We start from the raw sequence: 18,568 nt of genomic DNA, 5'->3' as shown, positions 1-18,568 counted from the left end.
TTAGCCAGAAAATACCTGAAATCACAGAAAAATATACAAACTCATAGTAAAGCGCAGAAAAGTAATTTTTATTTAAAAACTAATAAAAACATAATAAAAACTAACTAAAATGTACTAAAAACATACTAAAAACTATGCCAAAAAGCGTATAAATTATCCGCTCATCAACAGGCCCACCTTCTTCGAGGCCTCCCTTATACAGCTATGGCGAAGCTGTCAGGGACGCGTGTCCGGGTCGAGATCTGAGCATCTCACCCCCGACCGTTCGGGTCGGGCCGGCCCGTAAACTGCTTGGGCCATACCGTAACAATTTCAATCACATTAACGCAACAATGTAATAGATTGCGAGTACATATATTGTTGGGAGCCACTTTTTATTTTTCATTTCATTTCCATTTTATCTTTGTTGGTACAAAAAATGAGTTTTTTCAAAAAGAAAGCGTTTCGACTACTAACGATTTCGACTACAGAAGCAGAAACGGGTAAGCTAAAATTAAAAAAATGGTATAAAAAATGTCGAAGTCGAAAGGCAATTAGTACCTTTTTCCTAAGCATCATGGCTTACTACTCGACCTTTAAGTTAAGTGGAAGACACAGGCGCGAGATTTGAGGAGCAAGTTGAAGAAAACGTAAGACTTGAAGACCAAGAAAAATGTTGGTGTCAAACTTGGGGGTCAAAATTTTTCATAGTCAAGGCAAGGTCATGGCTGAGTAAAAGGAGAAGTAAGATAGAGAACAACATACTCCATGATAAGACCATCACCATGGCCTATAAATAGTAGAAACTCAGAAGAGTTTTGGGACTTCAATAAAAAATACTAGATCATCACATAAACTCATAAAATTTCCGGTCTCCGCGACGCAATGAAAGAACATAGAGTGCAAGTGCATGTGAATGTTAGAAGTCAACTTTTAACTTGTTTTCTTTTGTTTATTTGATTCATTGTCTTTCATTTCTTTATATTTTGTCGTTATTCTCTTTCTTTTACAATTCAATTTTACGTTTCATTGATTTTAAACTTTTCTCTGCTTCTTTATTTATTTATTTATTTTACCTTATTTAATATAAATTTGTTACTAGTAATTTTGATGCAAGTCACTTTGACACTATTGCTAAGTAATTCTCGGATCGAGCTCACTCTTTTTTAAAGGAGTGGTATCTGCTTCCCGAACTAAGATTGTGATACAAGCTCAATTCGACACTCTATTGAACAATACCAAAAATCGAGTGAAATAATCTTTAATTTTCGTTAATTTTGTTCTTCAAATTGTTCATTTATTTTCTATAATTAAAGCATTTTATTTGTTTCTAGTTTCAAGTATATGTTGTGTTTGATTATGCTTTCCACACAAATATCTGAGAAACCCTGTTTGTAAGAATGTATTCACATTAATGAAGTTATCCATTTCAATACAAACTTACAAAGTGTTAACATATTAATAAGTCAATAAGTTTCTGAGTTGAACTCTATAAAAAAAAATTGTATATAAAAAAGTTTTATCTACTCATCAAATTAAAATTTTTACAAATTTGATCAAGTGTTGAGATCGAACCAAAATATGAGCAAAATCAATTAGCAACCCCATTAGTTAGGACCCAAGGCTAATTCTTATGCCTAAGCCTCTGCATGCATTTGAGAAGTAGAAAAATATATTTGTTAAAATTTCTACTACTGAAGAGTTGAGTCATGAGTTGAAAATACCCACGTCGAGCCCGTTGGTCCCTAAAACTGGGAAGCCCGTTGGCTCTCATTTCTATGTCCAAGCCATCAACTTGCGCTACAACCTATTTGAATGTACGTTATAATTCAACGTACATGCCATACCTTCTCTTCCACATAACCCTAGCAACTACCGAGCGTGACTAGCCAATCCTCCCTATCTGAGGCCTATGGGACCCATTCCTACAAATCAACCCATCTTTGACAGTTTGTTTGAATGAGATGAATTTGAAAAGAAAGAAAATGGGGGAGAAGAAAATGGATGGAGAATTTAATTTTCTTTCATTTGGATCAACCGTAAAAATGAAGGAAAAATAGAAAAGTATATATGGGATCCACTTAAAAGTTTTCTCTTCAAGGTTAGGAAGAAAACTGAGATGGAAGAAAAATTATGAGTAAAAAGATAAATTTGTCCTTTCAATTACAGAAATTAGAATTCCTAATTCAATCTTTTTGAAAGAAGAGAACACGTATCATGTCTTCTCCCGTTTGGCCTTCTTCCTCAGCACTGCCACCGTAGCTTTCCATCTTCGTCCACATTGCTACAGCAACTTCGTTATCGTTGTGACAGGTCCTCCACAACTTCATCCGGGCATCCTCAAGAGAAAGGTGAGTTCTTTTTTCAATTGTAGTAGTTTTTTTCCAAAACAAAATGGAAAAATCATTATGGCATATAGATTGTATTCGTCTTTTGTTTTTCAACTGAGATAATGTTCTGATTTTACATTTCATGGATGACGTTTATTTTTGTAGTGGAAAAATAACCCATTCTTCGTTGTCTGTTTTTAAAAGCGTCTTTCGTCTTAATTCAAAAATTCAACCATATTTGGCCTTATATTTCACTACCAGTTCACGTTTGATCCAAAAAAGACTAATTTTTAACTCATTTCGTCTTTGAAATGATTTGCCCTGATTTTCACATCATCGGATTTTTTTTTCAAAGCTTATTACATTATGCCATTTTTTTCCATGGGTGGTATTTTTAACTCATACTTTGGGACATAAGTATAGTATTTTTAATATAGATTAAGTAGTTACAGAGTTCATAGAATATGTATCCATGCTTATCAGTTATCACAATGTTTTTACATGTTTGATTTCTTAATTTTTTTTAAATTTTTTTCTTTTTTTATTAATTTGATTTGTTAATTATATACTTAAATTGCAACCAACTGTAGGGTGAACTAAATCAATATCATGGGTAGTTTATTCAAAAGTCCATCACTTACTAAATAGATCCATATGATTAGGTTTTATCGATAGGTGTTATGATGCATGTACCTAATTATTACAATCTCAATGGGACAACTTATTCTTTTTTTTCTTGTTTCTTTTTTTTTTAAGTATAAAAATGAATAAACGGACATAAAACATGGGACATAGATACAATTATTACTATGGAATAATTTCCTTTTGAGGTTTCATCCAATTTTTACTCACAACTTATGTTTTTATGTTTTTTTCATTGAATTTTGGTGATAAACCAATGCATTTATTAATATAGCATGTCATTTACGGTTTATGTTTATTGTTTATGGCAGTTTTGAAATCGACTTTGACATTTAGGAGTTGGAGATAAGTGTCTCATAACAAAGTATTTTTGTGTTTACAATATGACACCATAATTTTATATAAATTTTAGTTTCAATTATTTTTTATATTTCGACAAATGAATTGTTAAATGTAATAACATGTGTGAATTTTTGGTTACTTTCTTTATTGATGTGTCCACCCTAAACATCATATTTTCATAGATGGATAACAAAAATATCGAAGATGCGAATCTCAAAAATAAAACAAACGTCATATATGATTCAGAATTTTAAGTAAGTCAAATCACTTTTACTGACCTATATCATCCTGAACCAATACAAATACTAACTCTTGTTAGGGAAGAATTAGAAAATAGACAACATATATGTGTCACATCTCTTTCATGTGTTGCAGTGCATTAGTTGTATCTTTTGAAATTAATATTACAATATAGGCATAGGCAAATTAATTATGACAACTTGGAAAGAGAACTTAGGCGTACTCAATTAATGACATAGTTATTGGAGTCTGAAAAGTGCCAAGATGTCATATGTATGGGCCCTGAAGCATTTAGGCAGTTGTGTCAGAAGTTAAAAGGAACTGTTAGAGTAAAGGATTCAACTCGTTCTACGGTTGAAGAGCAAGTCACTAAATTCTTACATATTATAGGGCATAATGTGAAAATTAGAATCATGTCTTTTTTCTTCCACCGGTCAGGGAAGACAATTAGTTGTCACTTTCACAATGTCCTACATGCTATTCTATCGTTAGAGGGAGACTTCTTCAAGCAACCATCTGGTGAGGAAGTTCCTTATAAAATACTTAATAATAGTCGATTCTATCTTTTTTTAAGATACTAACTCTTTTGATTTACTTAGTGACATTTATATAATTGTCAATGAAATAATTATAATACTGTTATATTAATAAGTCAATATACTTTCCAAAAAAGGATTGCATTGGAACCATAGATAGAACTCATAGTCGTGTGAAGGTACCAAGGGTGGATGCCCCTCGTTTTCACAGAAGAAAAGATCACCCAACACAAAATATTTTAGCAGCCTATGGATTTGATATGAAATTCACTTATGTGTTGTCCGGTTGGGAAGGAACTACCTCTGACTCAAGAATTTTGAAAGATGCTTTAAGTAGGTAATATCCACTTCGAATTTTCGAAGGTCTGTGTTAATGTAATTTACGAAATCATCTGCATACAGTTAAATTTATAGTCGTAGTGTGTTATACTTTAATTTTTGTATGCAAATGTTATAGGAACATTTTATCTAGGTGATGCTGGATTCATGCTGAAGTTTGGGATACTTACACTATATAGAGGTGTTCGGTATCACCTGAAAGAGTATTCAGTACGTGAGCCACAAAATTCTAAAGAACTATTCAACCACCGGCATTCTTCATTAAGAAATATCATTGAAAGATGTTTTGGAGTTCTAGAGAAAAGATTCCCAATTATAGCTGACGACACTGAACCATATTATTCATTTGAAACTATGAGAGACATTTTTTTGGCAATGTTGTATGCTGCATAACTTTTTGATGGGTGTTGATGTTGATCAATCTATAATTGATGAGGTTGACCGAGAATTACTACAAGAACGCAATATAGATAGATCACAACCAAATGAACAACGTGATGAGGAATATAGGCATGCAGCATTGTTACGAGATAACATTGCAGCTGAAATGTGGAATGTGTACCAAATATTATGAGTGATTATACCTTTGATATATTTGAATATGTATATATATGTGTAGTTTATCATCAAAGTTGTTTAATTGGATTTTTTTAAAAAAATGTTACAGGTTAAATAATGCCAAATAAAGGAAATATAACAGAAGCAACTCAACCTTCTAAAGACAACTTAAGATGGTCTGATGATATGGATGAAGCTCTGCTGAATGCGTTAGCAGAAGAAGCATTGAAAGGTAATAGACACGATAACTCGTGGAAAATTGAAGCATATGCCAATGTTGTGAAGACTTTGAGTATAGCAATAGGCCCGCACATAACGAAGAACCACATTAAGAATAGAATGAAGACACTGAAAGATCATTTTGTTGAGGCATATGACCTATTTCATCACTTAAGTGGATTTGCATGGAATCCTGTAACTAGAAAGTTTGAAGCTGAAGAAGAAGTGTGACAAGACTTTATTAAGGTATCATATATTTTTTTATTACTTATACCAATGATGAAGTGAGTCACAAAATAATTTTAACATTTCTTTATGCAGGAAAAACCACATGCAGAAAAATAAAAAAAAATGCAAATTAAGCATTATGATACTTTGAAGTTGTTCGGAGCTGATAGAGCTACTGGTAAAGGGGCTGCTACTTCACGAGAAAGGATTCAACAACTTGATAGAGATCCCATTGACTTGAATACGGGACATGATATCCCAATATTTTCTGCTAATTTAGATTCACCAAGTGTTCTTCATAGTCAGCCAAATTAATTAGGAGGGGCTTCAACTTCAAGAGGTACAAAGTGTAAGTCTCATATGAATGATTTTTTGGAGGTACAATATGAAAAAATTACTTTGGGAATTACTACCATGGCCGATGTTGTAAAAGAGAGTAGTTATCTGTCTAGCAAGCTACATGACGTGGTTCAGAGGCAGGTTGAATCAGCTGAGAGACAAGCTTCTGTGGCTGAGAGGCAAGTTTCGGTTGCCGAAAAACAAGTCTCATTAATTGAAGTAAGGACAAGTCGCGATTGCTGAAAAAGGATTAGCTATTATGCAACAAAGTAGGCTTCGCCTTTACAGTGAATTAGATGTATGGGATATGTTGACTGAATTGGGTCTAGTAGGTTCATATCGGATGCAATGTTATCAGTTTTTATGTGAAAATGAGCGAAAAAAAACACCAAGTTTTTGGGATCCCACCTGAAATGCGATTAGATGCTCTTTTTCATTTCATGACTGTTGCTGGTGTTATATGGTACTTCCAGAAAATATTCACCATTACAGGTATAATTTTTATACGCACTTAATCTTTGATTAATTTGAGGTTATTGCTTTTAACAATTGATTATGTGTTTCTTATTATTGTAAAGTATGAGTATATCTTCATGTATTTGAACAAGATATCATTTTCTGTTTTATTTATGTTAATACATGGTTGGAAATCACTTTTTGCCGATACTTTGAGATTGATTGGTTGTTTGAATAGAAAGATATCGATAAAATAGATTATCATGATCAACTCTGATCTTTGTGTTAATTTGTCTTTGTTGTATATGCTCGTGCAGGAATCCTAATACTTGAAAATGTTTGGGACCAATGGGTACATTGCTTAAGACAACTAGAAATTGATCACGTGTTAATATCTTTAACTCGGAAAAACTTTATTTTTTTGAAGTAGATGGGTACAGATGGCTCAAGTTATGTAGAATTGATTTTTTGGAAGTAGGCGTATGTTGATTACTCTAACCATGAAGAATTACCTTTTTGAAAAGTATTGTGTGGTGATAAAATAGTACTCTCTTAGAGTCCTGGTCGTTGTTACTTTTTTGCCATTTTGTTATATGTTTATAAAAATTGTATATGATTTTTTGTTGCACGTAATAAGAAAGAAATGCTAGCCACTTTTGATAATATTTTATTTTGTAAATACAATTTAGTGAAACTTTTTCTTAAATATGATTAAGGAGATTAATGATGTAAAGTATGAGTAGTTTTTATTATTCTTTTAGGAAATTATTTATTTGTATATATTTAAAAAGAATGATATATATTTTTATTTATGACATTAAAAAACAACACGTTAAAATTCTGAAATATAATTGGGATCACTTTTTTTTATTTGAAAAATAATTTAAATACATTGGTATATTATAATTTAGAGTATTTACCCAAATTGGTCCCCAAAGAATTTTGAAGTGGACGTTTTGGTCCCTAACAAAATTTAATTATGTAATTAGTCCCCAACTTTTGTAAACGTCCGTCATTTTAGTCCTTCTGTTAGTTTCTTCTGTGAAATTCTAACGGTAGAGTCCAACGTGTCACGTTCAGGTGATGAGTCAGCCGTTAAGTGCCACATGTTCAATCAAGACAAATTGGTCCCTATTCTAAATGATGCTAAACGCGGCGTTTTGGGAATAGGGCACGAGGGTGTGTGTCGTTTCGTTAGCTGAGTGGCTTTAAAGGTCCATTTTTGTCTTCCTCCCCCAAAACGAAATTACAACCAGCACCCTCTCTTCCCCTAGGTTTTACAAAGAAAGCCACCACCACGTGAACCGGTAGTCAGTCTTCCGACGACCTCGCTGACATTGTTGACTCAAGACTTTGTACCAAACGAAGTTATTGTAGAAGAAGGTTTTGCCGGTCTATCGGTCTTCACCGGTCAGGTTAGTATATCTTTTCTCTATTATGATGCGGATGGTATAGTTGATCATCGTTGCAATTGTTCGAATGTGTTTACCTTGTGTATTTGTTTCTGGCAGTAGAAATTAGTTACTGAAGAAAGTGTTTTTAAGTTCTTCATTACTATGAAAATCAGTTATTGATAAGTGACGTAATGCATGCATATATGAGTTTAACATTAAAAAGATTCAATATTTTGTGGTAAATACACTTTATACATTAATTAATCTAGCTATCACAATTAGAAAATTAAAGTTTGAGCAGTTGTTGTTTAATATGAAATTGCTCTGTATAAGTTTGTGTTCTGGTTTTGACATTTTATTCCATGTTTATGGATTGCAGATGACTGATTGGGTTATCCCTTTCTTTCAACATGGGAGGAGTTTTGTCAAAGATAACAAGGGTGAACTATTTTACATTAATGGGAATGTAAAGAGATTTCCTCCTTTGGATCTTGATTTAGTGAATTATTTTGATTTGAAGAAAATGTTTGAAGAACTTGGTTACCATGCATACAAAAAGATGTATTGGTATGACCCAACAGCTCCTAGTTATGAAGCAGGCCTATATCCTATATATGGAGACAAGGAAATCAGAGAGATGTGTGACAAAAAGAGGGAGGACAGAGAGACGGATGAATTGTGTCTGTTCTTTGATCATCCAATTATAGAAGATGTTGATTTTGAGGATAACGATGATACTGATGAGCATAGTGAGGCCGAGGTCTTGTCTGATGAACCAATTTCTGACAACGATAGCTATGATAGCTATGAAAGTGCTGAAGACGAGGCGTATAAACCCCCACCTCCAGGATTTGAGGATGACACCTATGATAGCTATGATAGCTTTGAAGATGAAGAACTCATGAAGAAAACAAAGAGAAAAGGTGGCAAAAGAGATAAGAAGGGTAAGAAGAAAGCTGTTGGAAAAAAGGATAATGCAAGGAAGATGGCTGTTGAAAAAAGGGATAATGCAAGGAAGAAAGGTAGGCCTAAACAGACTACTAGGCCCAATGACAAATATGGGCCCAATATAATTGTTGGGCCTACTCCTACTAATGGGTCTACTCCGACTGCTACGCCTAGTCCTACTGCTGGTGGGTCAGAATTTGGTGTTGGACCGGGTATAGCAGAGGAAGAGGAAGGGGATGACATCTTTAGTGATGAGTCTGATGGTTTAGTATTTGAGTCAGAGGGGTTTGATACACCTCAATCATCAGACAATGAGGGAGATGATTTTGATTGGCCCCAATTCAATGAGGAAGCAGACTTTGGTGATGTTCAACTCCAATTGAACATGGAGTTTGCCACATTAGATCAATTCAAGCATGCCTTAAAGAACTATACTATTGCCGAAGAAAGGAGGTTTTTTATGTTAAAAATGATAATAGAAGAGTTAGATGCAAGTCTGCAAGTGGGGAAGAGAAGGCTATGATTGCAAAGGCAAAGTTCAAGGCTAAATGTAAGGCTAAAAGGAAAGAGACTGATGCTACAGAAGTGGATAATTCTGGAGAGAATGGAACTGCTATTGTCCCTAGCAGTGATGATAATGAATGTCCTTGGCTGATTTATTGTGCCTGGAATAGTGCTAGAGGGTGCTACCAGATTAAGACGTATGAGCCTAAACATACTTGTGCTAGGGAATTCGGGTCTAACATGGCTGATCAGAAATGGGTGGCTGATCATACTTGTCTTGTTACTTCGTCTTGTGTTAGGAGCAAACTACTAACTCATCCAACCAAGTTGCATCAACAACAAGTTTTAGGCCTCCAAGACCCAAACAACAAATTCTGAGACCTCATGCAGCTTCGGTCACTGCCTCAACACCTCCTATGAAGCTTGTTTCGGCTCCAAGACCTTTACCTCCACCAACTTTAACTCCTCTACCTACAGCCCCATTTGCTCCAGTGCCTAGGTCACTCCATCCGAATCAGATACCAAGAATCTCTCCGAAAACAGTTGCTGCTACAAGCTTTGGAACTGCTGCCAGAATATTCAAGTTCATGCCTACACCAGGACTCAACCTCCAAAAGAAGAAATGATATTGCTCTATGATATCATGCTGATTGTAGTTATGTTGTTTAGTTTATTAAGACCCTTTTGTAACAGATTATGGTTATGTAGTGCATTTATGCAACTTTGAGCTATGCTTTTGGAATGTATCTTTGATGCTAGCAACAGATATAAACTAGCTAGGAGTAAGTTTTTTGTTGGAATATTCAGAACTTTGATGCTTGATTTCAAATATATGAAATTATGGTTATTAGACTATTTTGATAATTATGAGTGATGTGATTTGTATTAAATCAGGTTTTTGAAACATTATTTTTGTGAATGCATATGATTCTAATATTGGGCAAAAGAAATTTCATTACACAATTCTGACAGACTATAATATTAGCAATTACATTTTGATCAATTATTCAATTACAATATATCCATACATAATAAGCACTTAATTCCCTTCTTTTCCTACCTAACTATATCTTTCCTAAAAAAATACAAACCAAAAAATCTAGCATGAAAAAGAACACATTTTTCCAATGACTGCTCCACTCCCTCCTTTTACTTATATTCTTAGTCTTTTTCTCTAATTCATCTACCAAATCTTTCAACTTCTTCACCCTCTCTTCCAGTACAACATTATGCTGGCTATCTTGTATTTCATGGGAAAAAAATTTGTCAAACCATATAAAAAATTCACAGTGTGAAAGATTCTCCTACATTGAAGGGGAAAATGCACAAAATCAGAGTTAACCCATGAATTTTATAATGCATAAAGAAGATACCATACCGAATGTTTCTTACCCTATAATAAGGACAACCAAAGAAAGGTCTTCTTGGGTTCTTATCTGTTCCAAATTCCACAACAATGGCATAAGCTCCACAGTGGCATCTTGGATTCTCCCCTCTTGCAATTCCAAATTTGGGGCCACCTGAAGCACTGCTAGCACTACCATCTCCGCTACCTCTAATAACTCGTTGACGATAAGAATTTGCTGAATTCCCTCCACTTGCCATGGTTACACGTTTTCAGAGTAGCACACGAGGATGATTATGACCTTCACACCATTGTTTTAGGATTTAGGGCATCATACAAGAACAAATTTGTAGTTGTATTTCTAGGGACTATTTTGTCTTTCATCCCACGTGGCGTTTAACAGCTGACTCAACACCTTAACATGACACGTTGGACTCCACCGTTAAAATTTCACGGAGGAAACTAACAGAAGGACTAAAATGACGGACGTTTAAAAAAATTGGGGACTAATTACATAATTAAATTTTGTTAGGGACCAAAACATCCACTTCAAAATTTCTTGGGGACCAATTTGGGTAAATACTCTATAATTTATATATAATATAAGGAAGGGTATTAATGTAATTTCATTTAGTTATGATTTTCTCTCTTCTTACTTTTCTTTTCATCCAAACAAAAGAAAAATTTCCTCCTACTTTCTTTCCATCTATTTTCTCTTCATCCAAACAACATAAAAAAAATCAATTTTTTTTTTATTTTCTTTCCTTTCATTTTTTTTTATCTTCCATCCAAACAAAGTGTAAGAGTAATACTTACTACTTAGAATGTATCTATAGTAAAAACTTCGACACTTGGATAATTTATTATCTTAGGATATACTACAAGTCTTTGACTATGTTTAGGCAACAAATTTAAAAAAAAATATATATTTATCATGACTTGATCAACATGTTAAGTTGTTGACACAGCAAATAGTTATAGTGTTAAATCGCATGATAAAAATAACAATGCACTATTATTATGTTGACTATAAATTATATAAAAAATTAAATAATAATTAATCATCAAATTAAAATTAATATAAAATATATATTAAAAATGAGTTAAATAATATATACATTTCATAATAATTAATTTTAATGTAAAAGTAATATTTAAAAAACACAAAAAATACATTTATTAATCAATATATACATTGAGGTGTAAAACTATCCTTTTAACCTGATGTTGTTCCCAACAAACTCCTGCAGTTATGAGATTTGATCTATAATTTTGTTCATCAATTTTTTTAATTTGCAATGCAAATCATATTTCTTTATTTGAAGAAACAAACGATAATAGTAACACAATCTAAACTCAATTGTATGCAGAAAATAATAAAAAAGGAAGAGTGAAAAAAAAAAAGGAGAATGTCGTCGACGAATTCCCCATGCGCGGCGTGCAAGTTCCTTCGTCGGAAGTGCACACAAGAGTGCATTTTCGCACCATACTTCCCGCCGGACAACCCACAGCGCTTCGCATGCGTCCATCGCGTCTTCGGCGCCAGCAACATCGGCAAGATCCTCAACGATCTTAGCCCCTGCCAGCGGGAAGATGCGGTGACGTCCCTTGCGTTCGAGGCGGAGGCGCGCCTCGACAGCCCAGTGTACGGGTGCGTCAGACACATCGTCATCCTTCAACAGCGCCTGCAACAAATACAAATGGACCTCCTCCACGCCAAGAGCGAACTCAGCGCCTACATCAACCCACAAGGCATTCAGGGTCCGTTCTCCCCTCATGGAATTCGAGGGCTCCCACTTTACCCTCAAGGAAAGCCGCCGTCTTCGTCTGCGGCTCTTTTCGGCCCGCCTTACGGCCCAAATGTTATTCAGTCTTTGATGCCACCATCTTCTGTGCAGCATAATGGAACAATGATTGCTAATGCCGACCTGGATCCAGAGCAGCGCGAGTTGTTGGAGGCCCAACAACTCGCAGCACAGCAACATGACATGATGGTCAGAAACTATGAACATCAGCATCAGCAAGAGTATCTAAGATACAACGGTGCTACTGGGATTATTGAACCTGTGGCAGCTGCAAGTCCGGTTTCAGTTGTCACAGCCGACGGCGATGGCCGTGGAAGTGGAGTTTTTGCCCAGATGGCTGCACATTCAGGCGCTCAAGGAGGTGAACTGGCACCTTCTTTGGGTTTGGGGACATTTGACAGTGGTGGAACTTATCATCATCAGTTGCAACAACAACCACCACAACATGGAGGAGTAGGGGAAAATTATGTTGGTCTTGCAAATCGTCATCACTATCCTGTTGAGGCGCAATTCCTGCTCCCATCACAACAACAACAACCGTTAGAGAGTGAGGACTGTAAGAGTGTCGGCCCTTCTTCATGATTTTTCTGATTTTTTGCAGCTAAATGGTTTTTTTTTTTTTTTTCATTTTGGCCAAAGAAGTTTTAATTCTAAGTATGTTCTTTTTATTATTGTTATGTGTTTTTGGGTTGATTATAGGATAATGATAATGATGGTAGTTAGTTGTGGCTTTTGCTTATAATAATAAACAGGCGAGAGAGCAGGAAGTAGTTGAGGAAGCTGGTGGCTACTGGTCATGGAATCGGAATCTATCAGTAATGATAATATTAATGTATAGATTGCTGGTTTGTAATGAGCACATAAGATGATAGTTTTCTTTTTCTTTTTTCTTTTTAATTTTGGTGATAGACTTAATTGAAGGATTTTACCATTGGCTTGCTCCTCTTGTTTTTGAGCTTGTCAATTTGATGATGTACTTGACATGCATGTGTGCAATGCATGCTACATAAACAAAGATTTTGATTTTTCATTCATGTTAGGTATTCATGTTAATCTATGATACTGCTTTAGGCTCATACATTCTCAGTCATATTAATTAAATGATAGTATGCAAGTGTATCTAATTCCTTGCCAGGTAAGGTTTATTTAGGTTAGTTGATCATGATTACCTTAATATGACTTGGGCAATAGTTGGATAGATATCTGAATTGTTAAGAATTTATTTCTCTGTGCTTAAATTTCTCAGAGTTGTTTGCTTTTTGCACATGCCTTTCACAAAATTATTACATTACAAATATTTTCATAACCACTATCGAATTAAAGACCATCATAAAAGACTGGGTTTTCCAATGAATCAACCTAAGAATAATAGTTAACAATTATATAAGAAAAACCTGCAAGGAACTCAATATTAACCTTCTATATACGTTTATAACCCGGCCAATAAATATCACAAGAAGTTAAAGTTCTAACCAAATTTCAACCAATTTATTTTATTAAATATCGAAAACTTTTTGGCCAACAACTATTATTACTTGCACATGATATAAATATACTGAAATCAATCCTAGCAAAATTAAACATTAATTTCATTAAATTCACAGTATCAATAACAAATTTACACATATTTATCAAACACAGAAAGAAACCATTAATCCAATTTAATTGGGAATACTTCCATCATAACAAGTTATCAACACGAAATGAATCATTAAAAAGTTAAATTATGTTTCATGATGTACTTTATCGGAAAACTGCTTCTGCAACTGATCTGCTGTAGAAAATTCTGGAACTAGTGTATACCCAGTGAAGAATCAAATCAGTGTTAAAGGATATGCATCATAATTAAGAATAATTTCAGTGCAGCATACAAAGACTCAAAGTTCAATGGAAATGATGCGCTCATATCAGTAGAACTATGAGTAGGTATGAACTACATACCATAACTATAAATCTTCTTTATATATAGAATAGTTATAATTCTACTTCGAAAACACAACTAATTAGCCCGTGTTTATTTGAACGTTAATGATTTCATACCATTTGTCTCAAGTGACATCCATTATAAAAGACTAAACACCCTCCAGATCATGAAAAGTTTAAGCACTAAGAGAAAAGATATATGTGGTAAGCAAGGAACAAATAAAATGATGTTCTCTTTTTAATTAATTATGTACATACACTAAAATGATTTTATTATAAATACTCTTAATAATTTGTCATTTAATTAATACATTAGTCTAATAATTGTAATTTGCACTCAAATCACCTAATAAAGTTCACTGAGTTCAATTAGCCAATATCATTAAAAAATTGTGTATCAATCGAGCTCTTTTACATCCAATGAGCTAAGTTCAGATTACTGATTCAATAACACATGCTCTTCCTAACAAGTTTTTATTCTAAATGAAATGAAAGGTAAAAAAGAATCATGCTTAAAACTTAAAATGACTCAATAATATCAACCTCCTGTGTGTGTTGCGGTCATTATATTTTTCACGAGGTTATTTTGCCCCTTATGTAGGCTTTAAGACTTGGATTTTTTTTGTGTACATTTTGTTGTGTTCCATTTATGCTTTTGCCACATTGAATTCTTCCGACAGTGAAGGAGACAGTGAGTAGCTATTGTCTCAGTTTGGAGCAGACAGATGGGACAAGTTTCGGAGACCGCTAAAAATCTAGTATGGATTTTGTGTTTCACTGGCAGTCCTCCATGGATTGTCTTCCAGAGAATTACTCTAACTTTAGTTGGAGATTTCACATCCTAGATTGATTTCCACAGCAGCTTGTTCTGGAAGTATGGTGGCAATGTCTCAATAGGGGGTAGAAGAATTGGAAGCTAATAATATAACCTGATTGAACCGTGTAAGCTCTTCTTTTATCTTTACCCTATGAAATTTTGTCTCCTTCCTGATTGATTGGTGTTTGTAAATCTTGTATGATCTGTTTGTTCCATATTTCATCCTCTGCTATTATGTTCCTGTGTGTCTCCAAAATTCTACTATTCAAGAGTTTGGAAACTTTGACGTGTGTTGCAGAAGAGGATTGAATTCTTTGGTTCTTTCAAAAGGGAAAGATGCTTTTATCCACTGGATTATAGGAAGAGAGATGCAGCAATTCCAATGTCCTTTTGTTCACAAAGTAAAATTTTGGTTTTTCTTTTTCGGCGTTGAATTCAAATTTGGAACAAAAAAGGAGAGGATAGCTTTTGTGCCCAGTAGCCTATAATGTGTGTATGTGCATGTGTGTGTCGGTGCAAGCATATTTGCACCAGTTAATAGTCATTAGATCCAAATTAAATTAAAGGATGAAATGTCTAAATAATTATAATTTTTTTTCATAATCGGAATCTTGTTATAATGCGTAAGCACTGACGTAGACTCAAATACGATATGACACAAAACACGCGGATACACGTATTTTGATGAGTGCTAAAAATTTCAGGGATCAATCTAAGTATTACCTCTAATAAAAAGTCATATTGTAAAATATAATTTTGTTATATTCTTTAACCTTTTAATATTTTTTGTCTAAGCATACAATGTGTTACTGGAACATTGTAATCAAGAATTGTTGATTTGTTTCATGCTGCATTGACATATTTACAATTTGGAAAATATTTATTGGCTCTTCTTTGGTTTTCATGAAACACAGATAGTGAGAGGTTGTAATGGTTCACCTCTGGCTCTAAAAGTTATTGGTGGATCCCTGTGTCATCATCCTTATGAGTTCTGGCAAACAATGAAGGAACGGCTTAAATCCAACAAAGACTTGGATTCTCACCTTCAGAATTGTCTAGACATAGTGGAAGACGACAAGGAGAAGGAGTGTTTCATGGACCTAGGTCTGTTCCCTGAAGATCAAAGGATCCGCGTTCCTTTGCTGAATGACATGTGGACAGAACTGCATGAACTTGATGAGGATGGAGTAAAAGCAATGAATATTATACATAGTTTAAACTCCAAGAATTTGGCTAATCTCATTGTTACAAGGTACACAGGATCTTTTATGTTATCTTGGTTGATATTTAGTGCTTTATAAAGGTTACAGACAGCCAAAACATTTTGGTTTTTATGCTTTATAAAGGTTACAGACAGCCAAAATCTATGAAATAATGCTACCGCATTGCATAATTTGTATAAACTTTTTCAGTCAACAACTTTATCCAAAATCAAACATGCATGCTTCAATAGCATAAGTATCTATGAGATTGTGTGTATGTGCAAGCAAGAATAACAATAATATTAATGTTGTCAAATAGACTATTGTCATTGAACTTTTGGAAGATTTTGATTCTATGGATAACTTGTTATTATCTTTGTTGAACAGGAAAGTTGCAACGGACGTGGAAATGTACTACAATAACCACTTCCTTATGCAGCATGATCTCCTTAGAGAGCTAGCAAACCATCAAAGCAACCAAGAACCCATCGAGCCAAGGAAAAGGCTGGCGATCGACTTGACTCAGAATGGGAAAAATTGTCCCAACTGGTTGGTAGGCCAGAATCAGCCGGGTATCATTTCTCGCATGCTGTCATTCTTATCTGTAAGGGGGACACAACAACAACAGAAGCAGGAACAAGACACTGCTCCCATAATGTTTGTTTCAACTGGTATGTTTCTCCCTCTCTGTCCCAATCATGATAAGAATGGTTTTGTCTTGCGTCACATCCATGGTCTTCTGGTATTGATGCTATATATTTTGTTGGCTTCTCTGCAGATGAAACATTCACTCCTGACTGGTACAACATGAACCCTGATGAAACTGAAGTTCTGATTTTAAATATCCATTCAAACAAGTATACATTTCCGGATTTCATTCAGAAAATGAGAAAACTCAAAGTTCTCATAGTCACAAATCAGGGTTTCCATCCTTGTGAATTGAACAACTTTGAGGTACTTGGTTCATTACCATGCTTGAAAAGGATTAGCCTGGAAAAGGTTTCGGTTCCTAGCCTCTGCAAATTGAGGAAGTGCGAAATCTGTCGCATTATATGTGTACTACAAAGCAGGCTTTTGGTAGTGGCATCAAAATTTCAGATGCACTGCCAAATTTAGTGGAGTTGAACATTGACTATTGCATGGATATGGTGGAATTGCCTTCTGATTTCTGTAACATTATGACCATGAAGAAGCTTAGTATCACTAACTGTCATAAGCTTTCTAAACTACCACCAGAAATCGTTATGCTGAAGAATCTGGAAGTTTTGAGACTTAGTTCCTGCTCTGATTTGAAAGAGATGCCAAAATCTGTTGGAAGGCTTCAACAGATTTGGTGTCTGACATCGGCGAGTTGCATAGTCTACGGTAGGAGTGTCAAGGCCCGGTGACCTGAAGGAATTTGGGGCATATTGGCCTGGACCCGAAGTGGCCCGGGACTGACCCGGGGAAAAAATATGAAGCCAAGGGATGGTATGATACCGGGACCGGACCATAGATCAGGTCACCCGGCCCGGCCGGTGGAAGGATCATTTTCTAATATCCTAAGTAAGGGAAGGGGTCTTGGGCACGCAGTCACGGTCACGCACGGCATTCACTGATTCACGTCTTCACTCTTCACGGCTTCACGCAAGCTTCACTGCCTCCATGCCTCACTCCCCCTCTTCCACGCACCCTGACCCTGCCACAGTACCACTCTCAGAGCTCAGTCCCCTCAGCCCTTCACCTCAGGCCTTTCCCCTCCGCTGCTAGCCTTTCGCTGCTAGGCTTTTCGTCGCAGCCCACCATCACACTATTTCCCTCCCAGCCCTCTCTCTGTCTCTCAACAGCCACAATCACGGCGCCAGTAATCGATCCCCATCTTCGGCTCCCAGTGACGACGGCGACGGAGCATCTCTGACCCAGTGCACTGCTTCTGCGGCTGGTCGTCTTCTCTTCTCTAGCCCCTGCTCAAGTTCAGTTCAGGTAAATAATTTTCGTTTTAAATTTTTTATTAGGAAATTGGTTAATATAATTTTTTATTAGGGATTTGACTATTTTTTTTTTTTTTGGTGACATTAGGGATTTGACTATTAGAAGTTATGATTAGGGATTTAGGATATTAATTATTGGAATTTCTGATTAGTGTTTTGGTTAATATAATTTCCGTTAGTGTTTTGTTCTGATTTAGGGTATTGATTTGGATTAGGAATTTAGTTAATATAATTTCTGTTTAGTGTTTTGTTCTTCCTATGTGATTTGTTCTGATTTAGCCATTTAGGGGTATGGTTAATATAATTTCTGTTACTGTTTTGTTAGAATCTTAGAAAAGAAATAATAAAATTTATATTAATAATAATAATAATGTTGAAGAATGACTTTTAGCTTTCTAACCTTTATCTTTGGTTTTCGTTTTTTTTTTTTAATTATTAAATCAAATTATTAA

The 18,568-nt window shown here is 35.0% G+C and overlaps 3 protein-coding genes and 1 pseudogene across 3 annotated transcripts; 3 read left to right on the top strand and 1 right to left on the bottom strand.

Annotated features, from left to right (window-relative positions):
* Positions 8,081-9,073, top strand: LOC110265326. Its single transcript, XM_021108273.1, has 2 exons — positions 8,081-8,587; positions 8,621-9,073. Exons 1-2 carry the CDS (start codon positions 8,126-8,128, stop codon positions 9,071-9,073), a joined length of 915 nt encoding a protein of 304 aa, XP_020963932.1. The 5' UTR covers positions 8,081-8,125.
* LOC107647322 lies at positions 10,010-10,659 on the bottom strand. Its single transcript, XM_016351406.1, has 3 exons — positions 10,447-10,659; positions 10,146-10,358; positions 10,010-10,027 (listed from the first exon to the last, which is right to left on the bottom strand). Exons 1-3 carry the CDS (start codon positions 10,657-10,659, stop codon positions 10,010-10,012), a joined length of 444 nt encoding a protein of 147 aa, XP_016206892.1.
* Positions 11,809-12,786, top strand: LOC110262357 (protein LATERAL ORGAN BOUNDARIES-like). Its single transcript, XM_021108267.1, has one exon. The coding sequence runs from the start codon at positions 11,809-11,811 to the stop codon at positions 12,784-12,786; it is 978 nt and encodes a 325-aa protein (XP_020963926.1).
* Positions 15,808-18,479, top strand: LOC107647315 (annotated as a pseudogene).

Source organism: Arachis ipaensis, chromosome B01, assembly GCF_000816755.2.
Source record: "Arachis ipaensis cultivar K30076 chromosome B01, Araip1.1, whole genome shotgun sequence".
Taxonomy (NCBI): Eukaryota; Viridiplantae; Streptophyta; class Magnoliopsida; order Fabales; family Fabaceae; genus Arachis; species Arachis ipaensis.
Note: the sequence above shows the minus strand (reverse complement) of the source record. Positions and strands in the feature narration are given on the sequence as shown.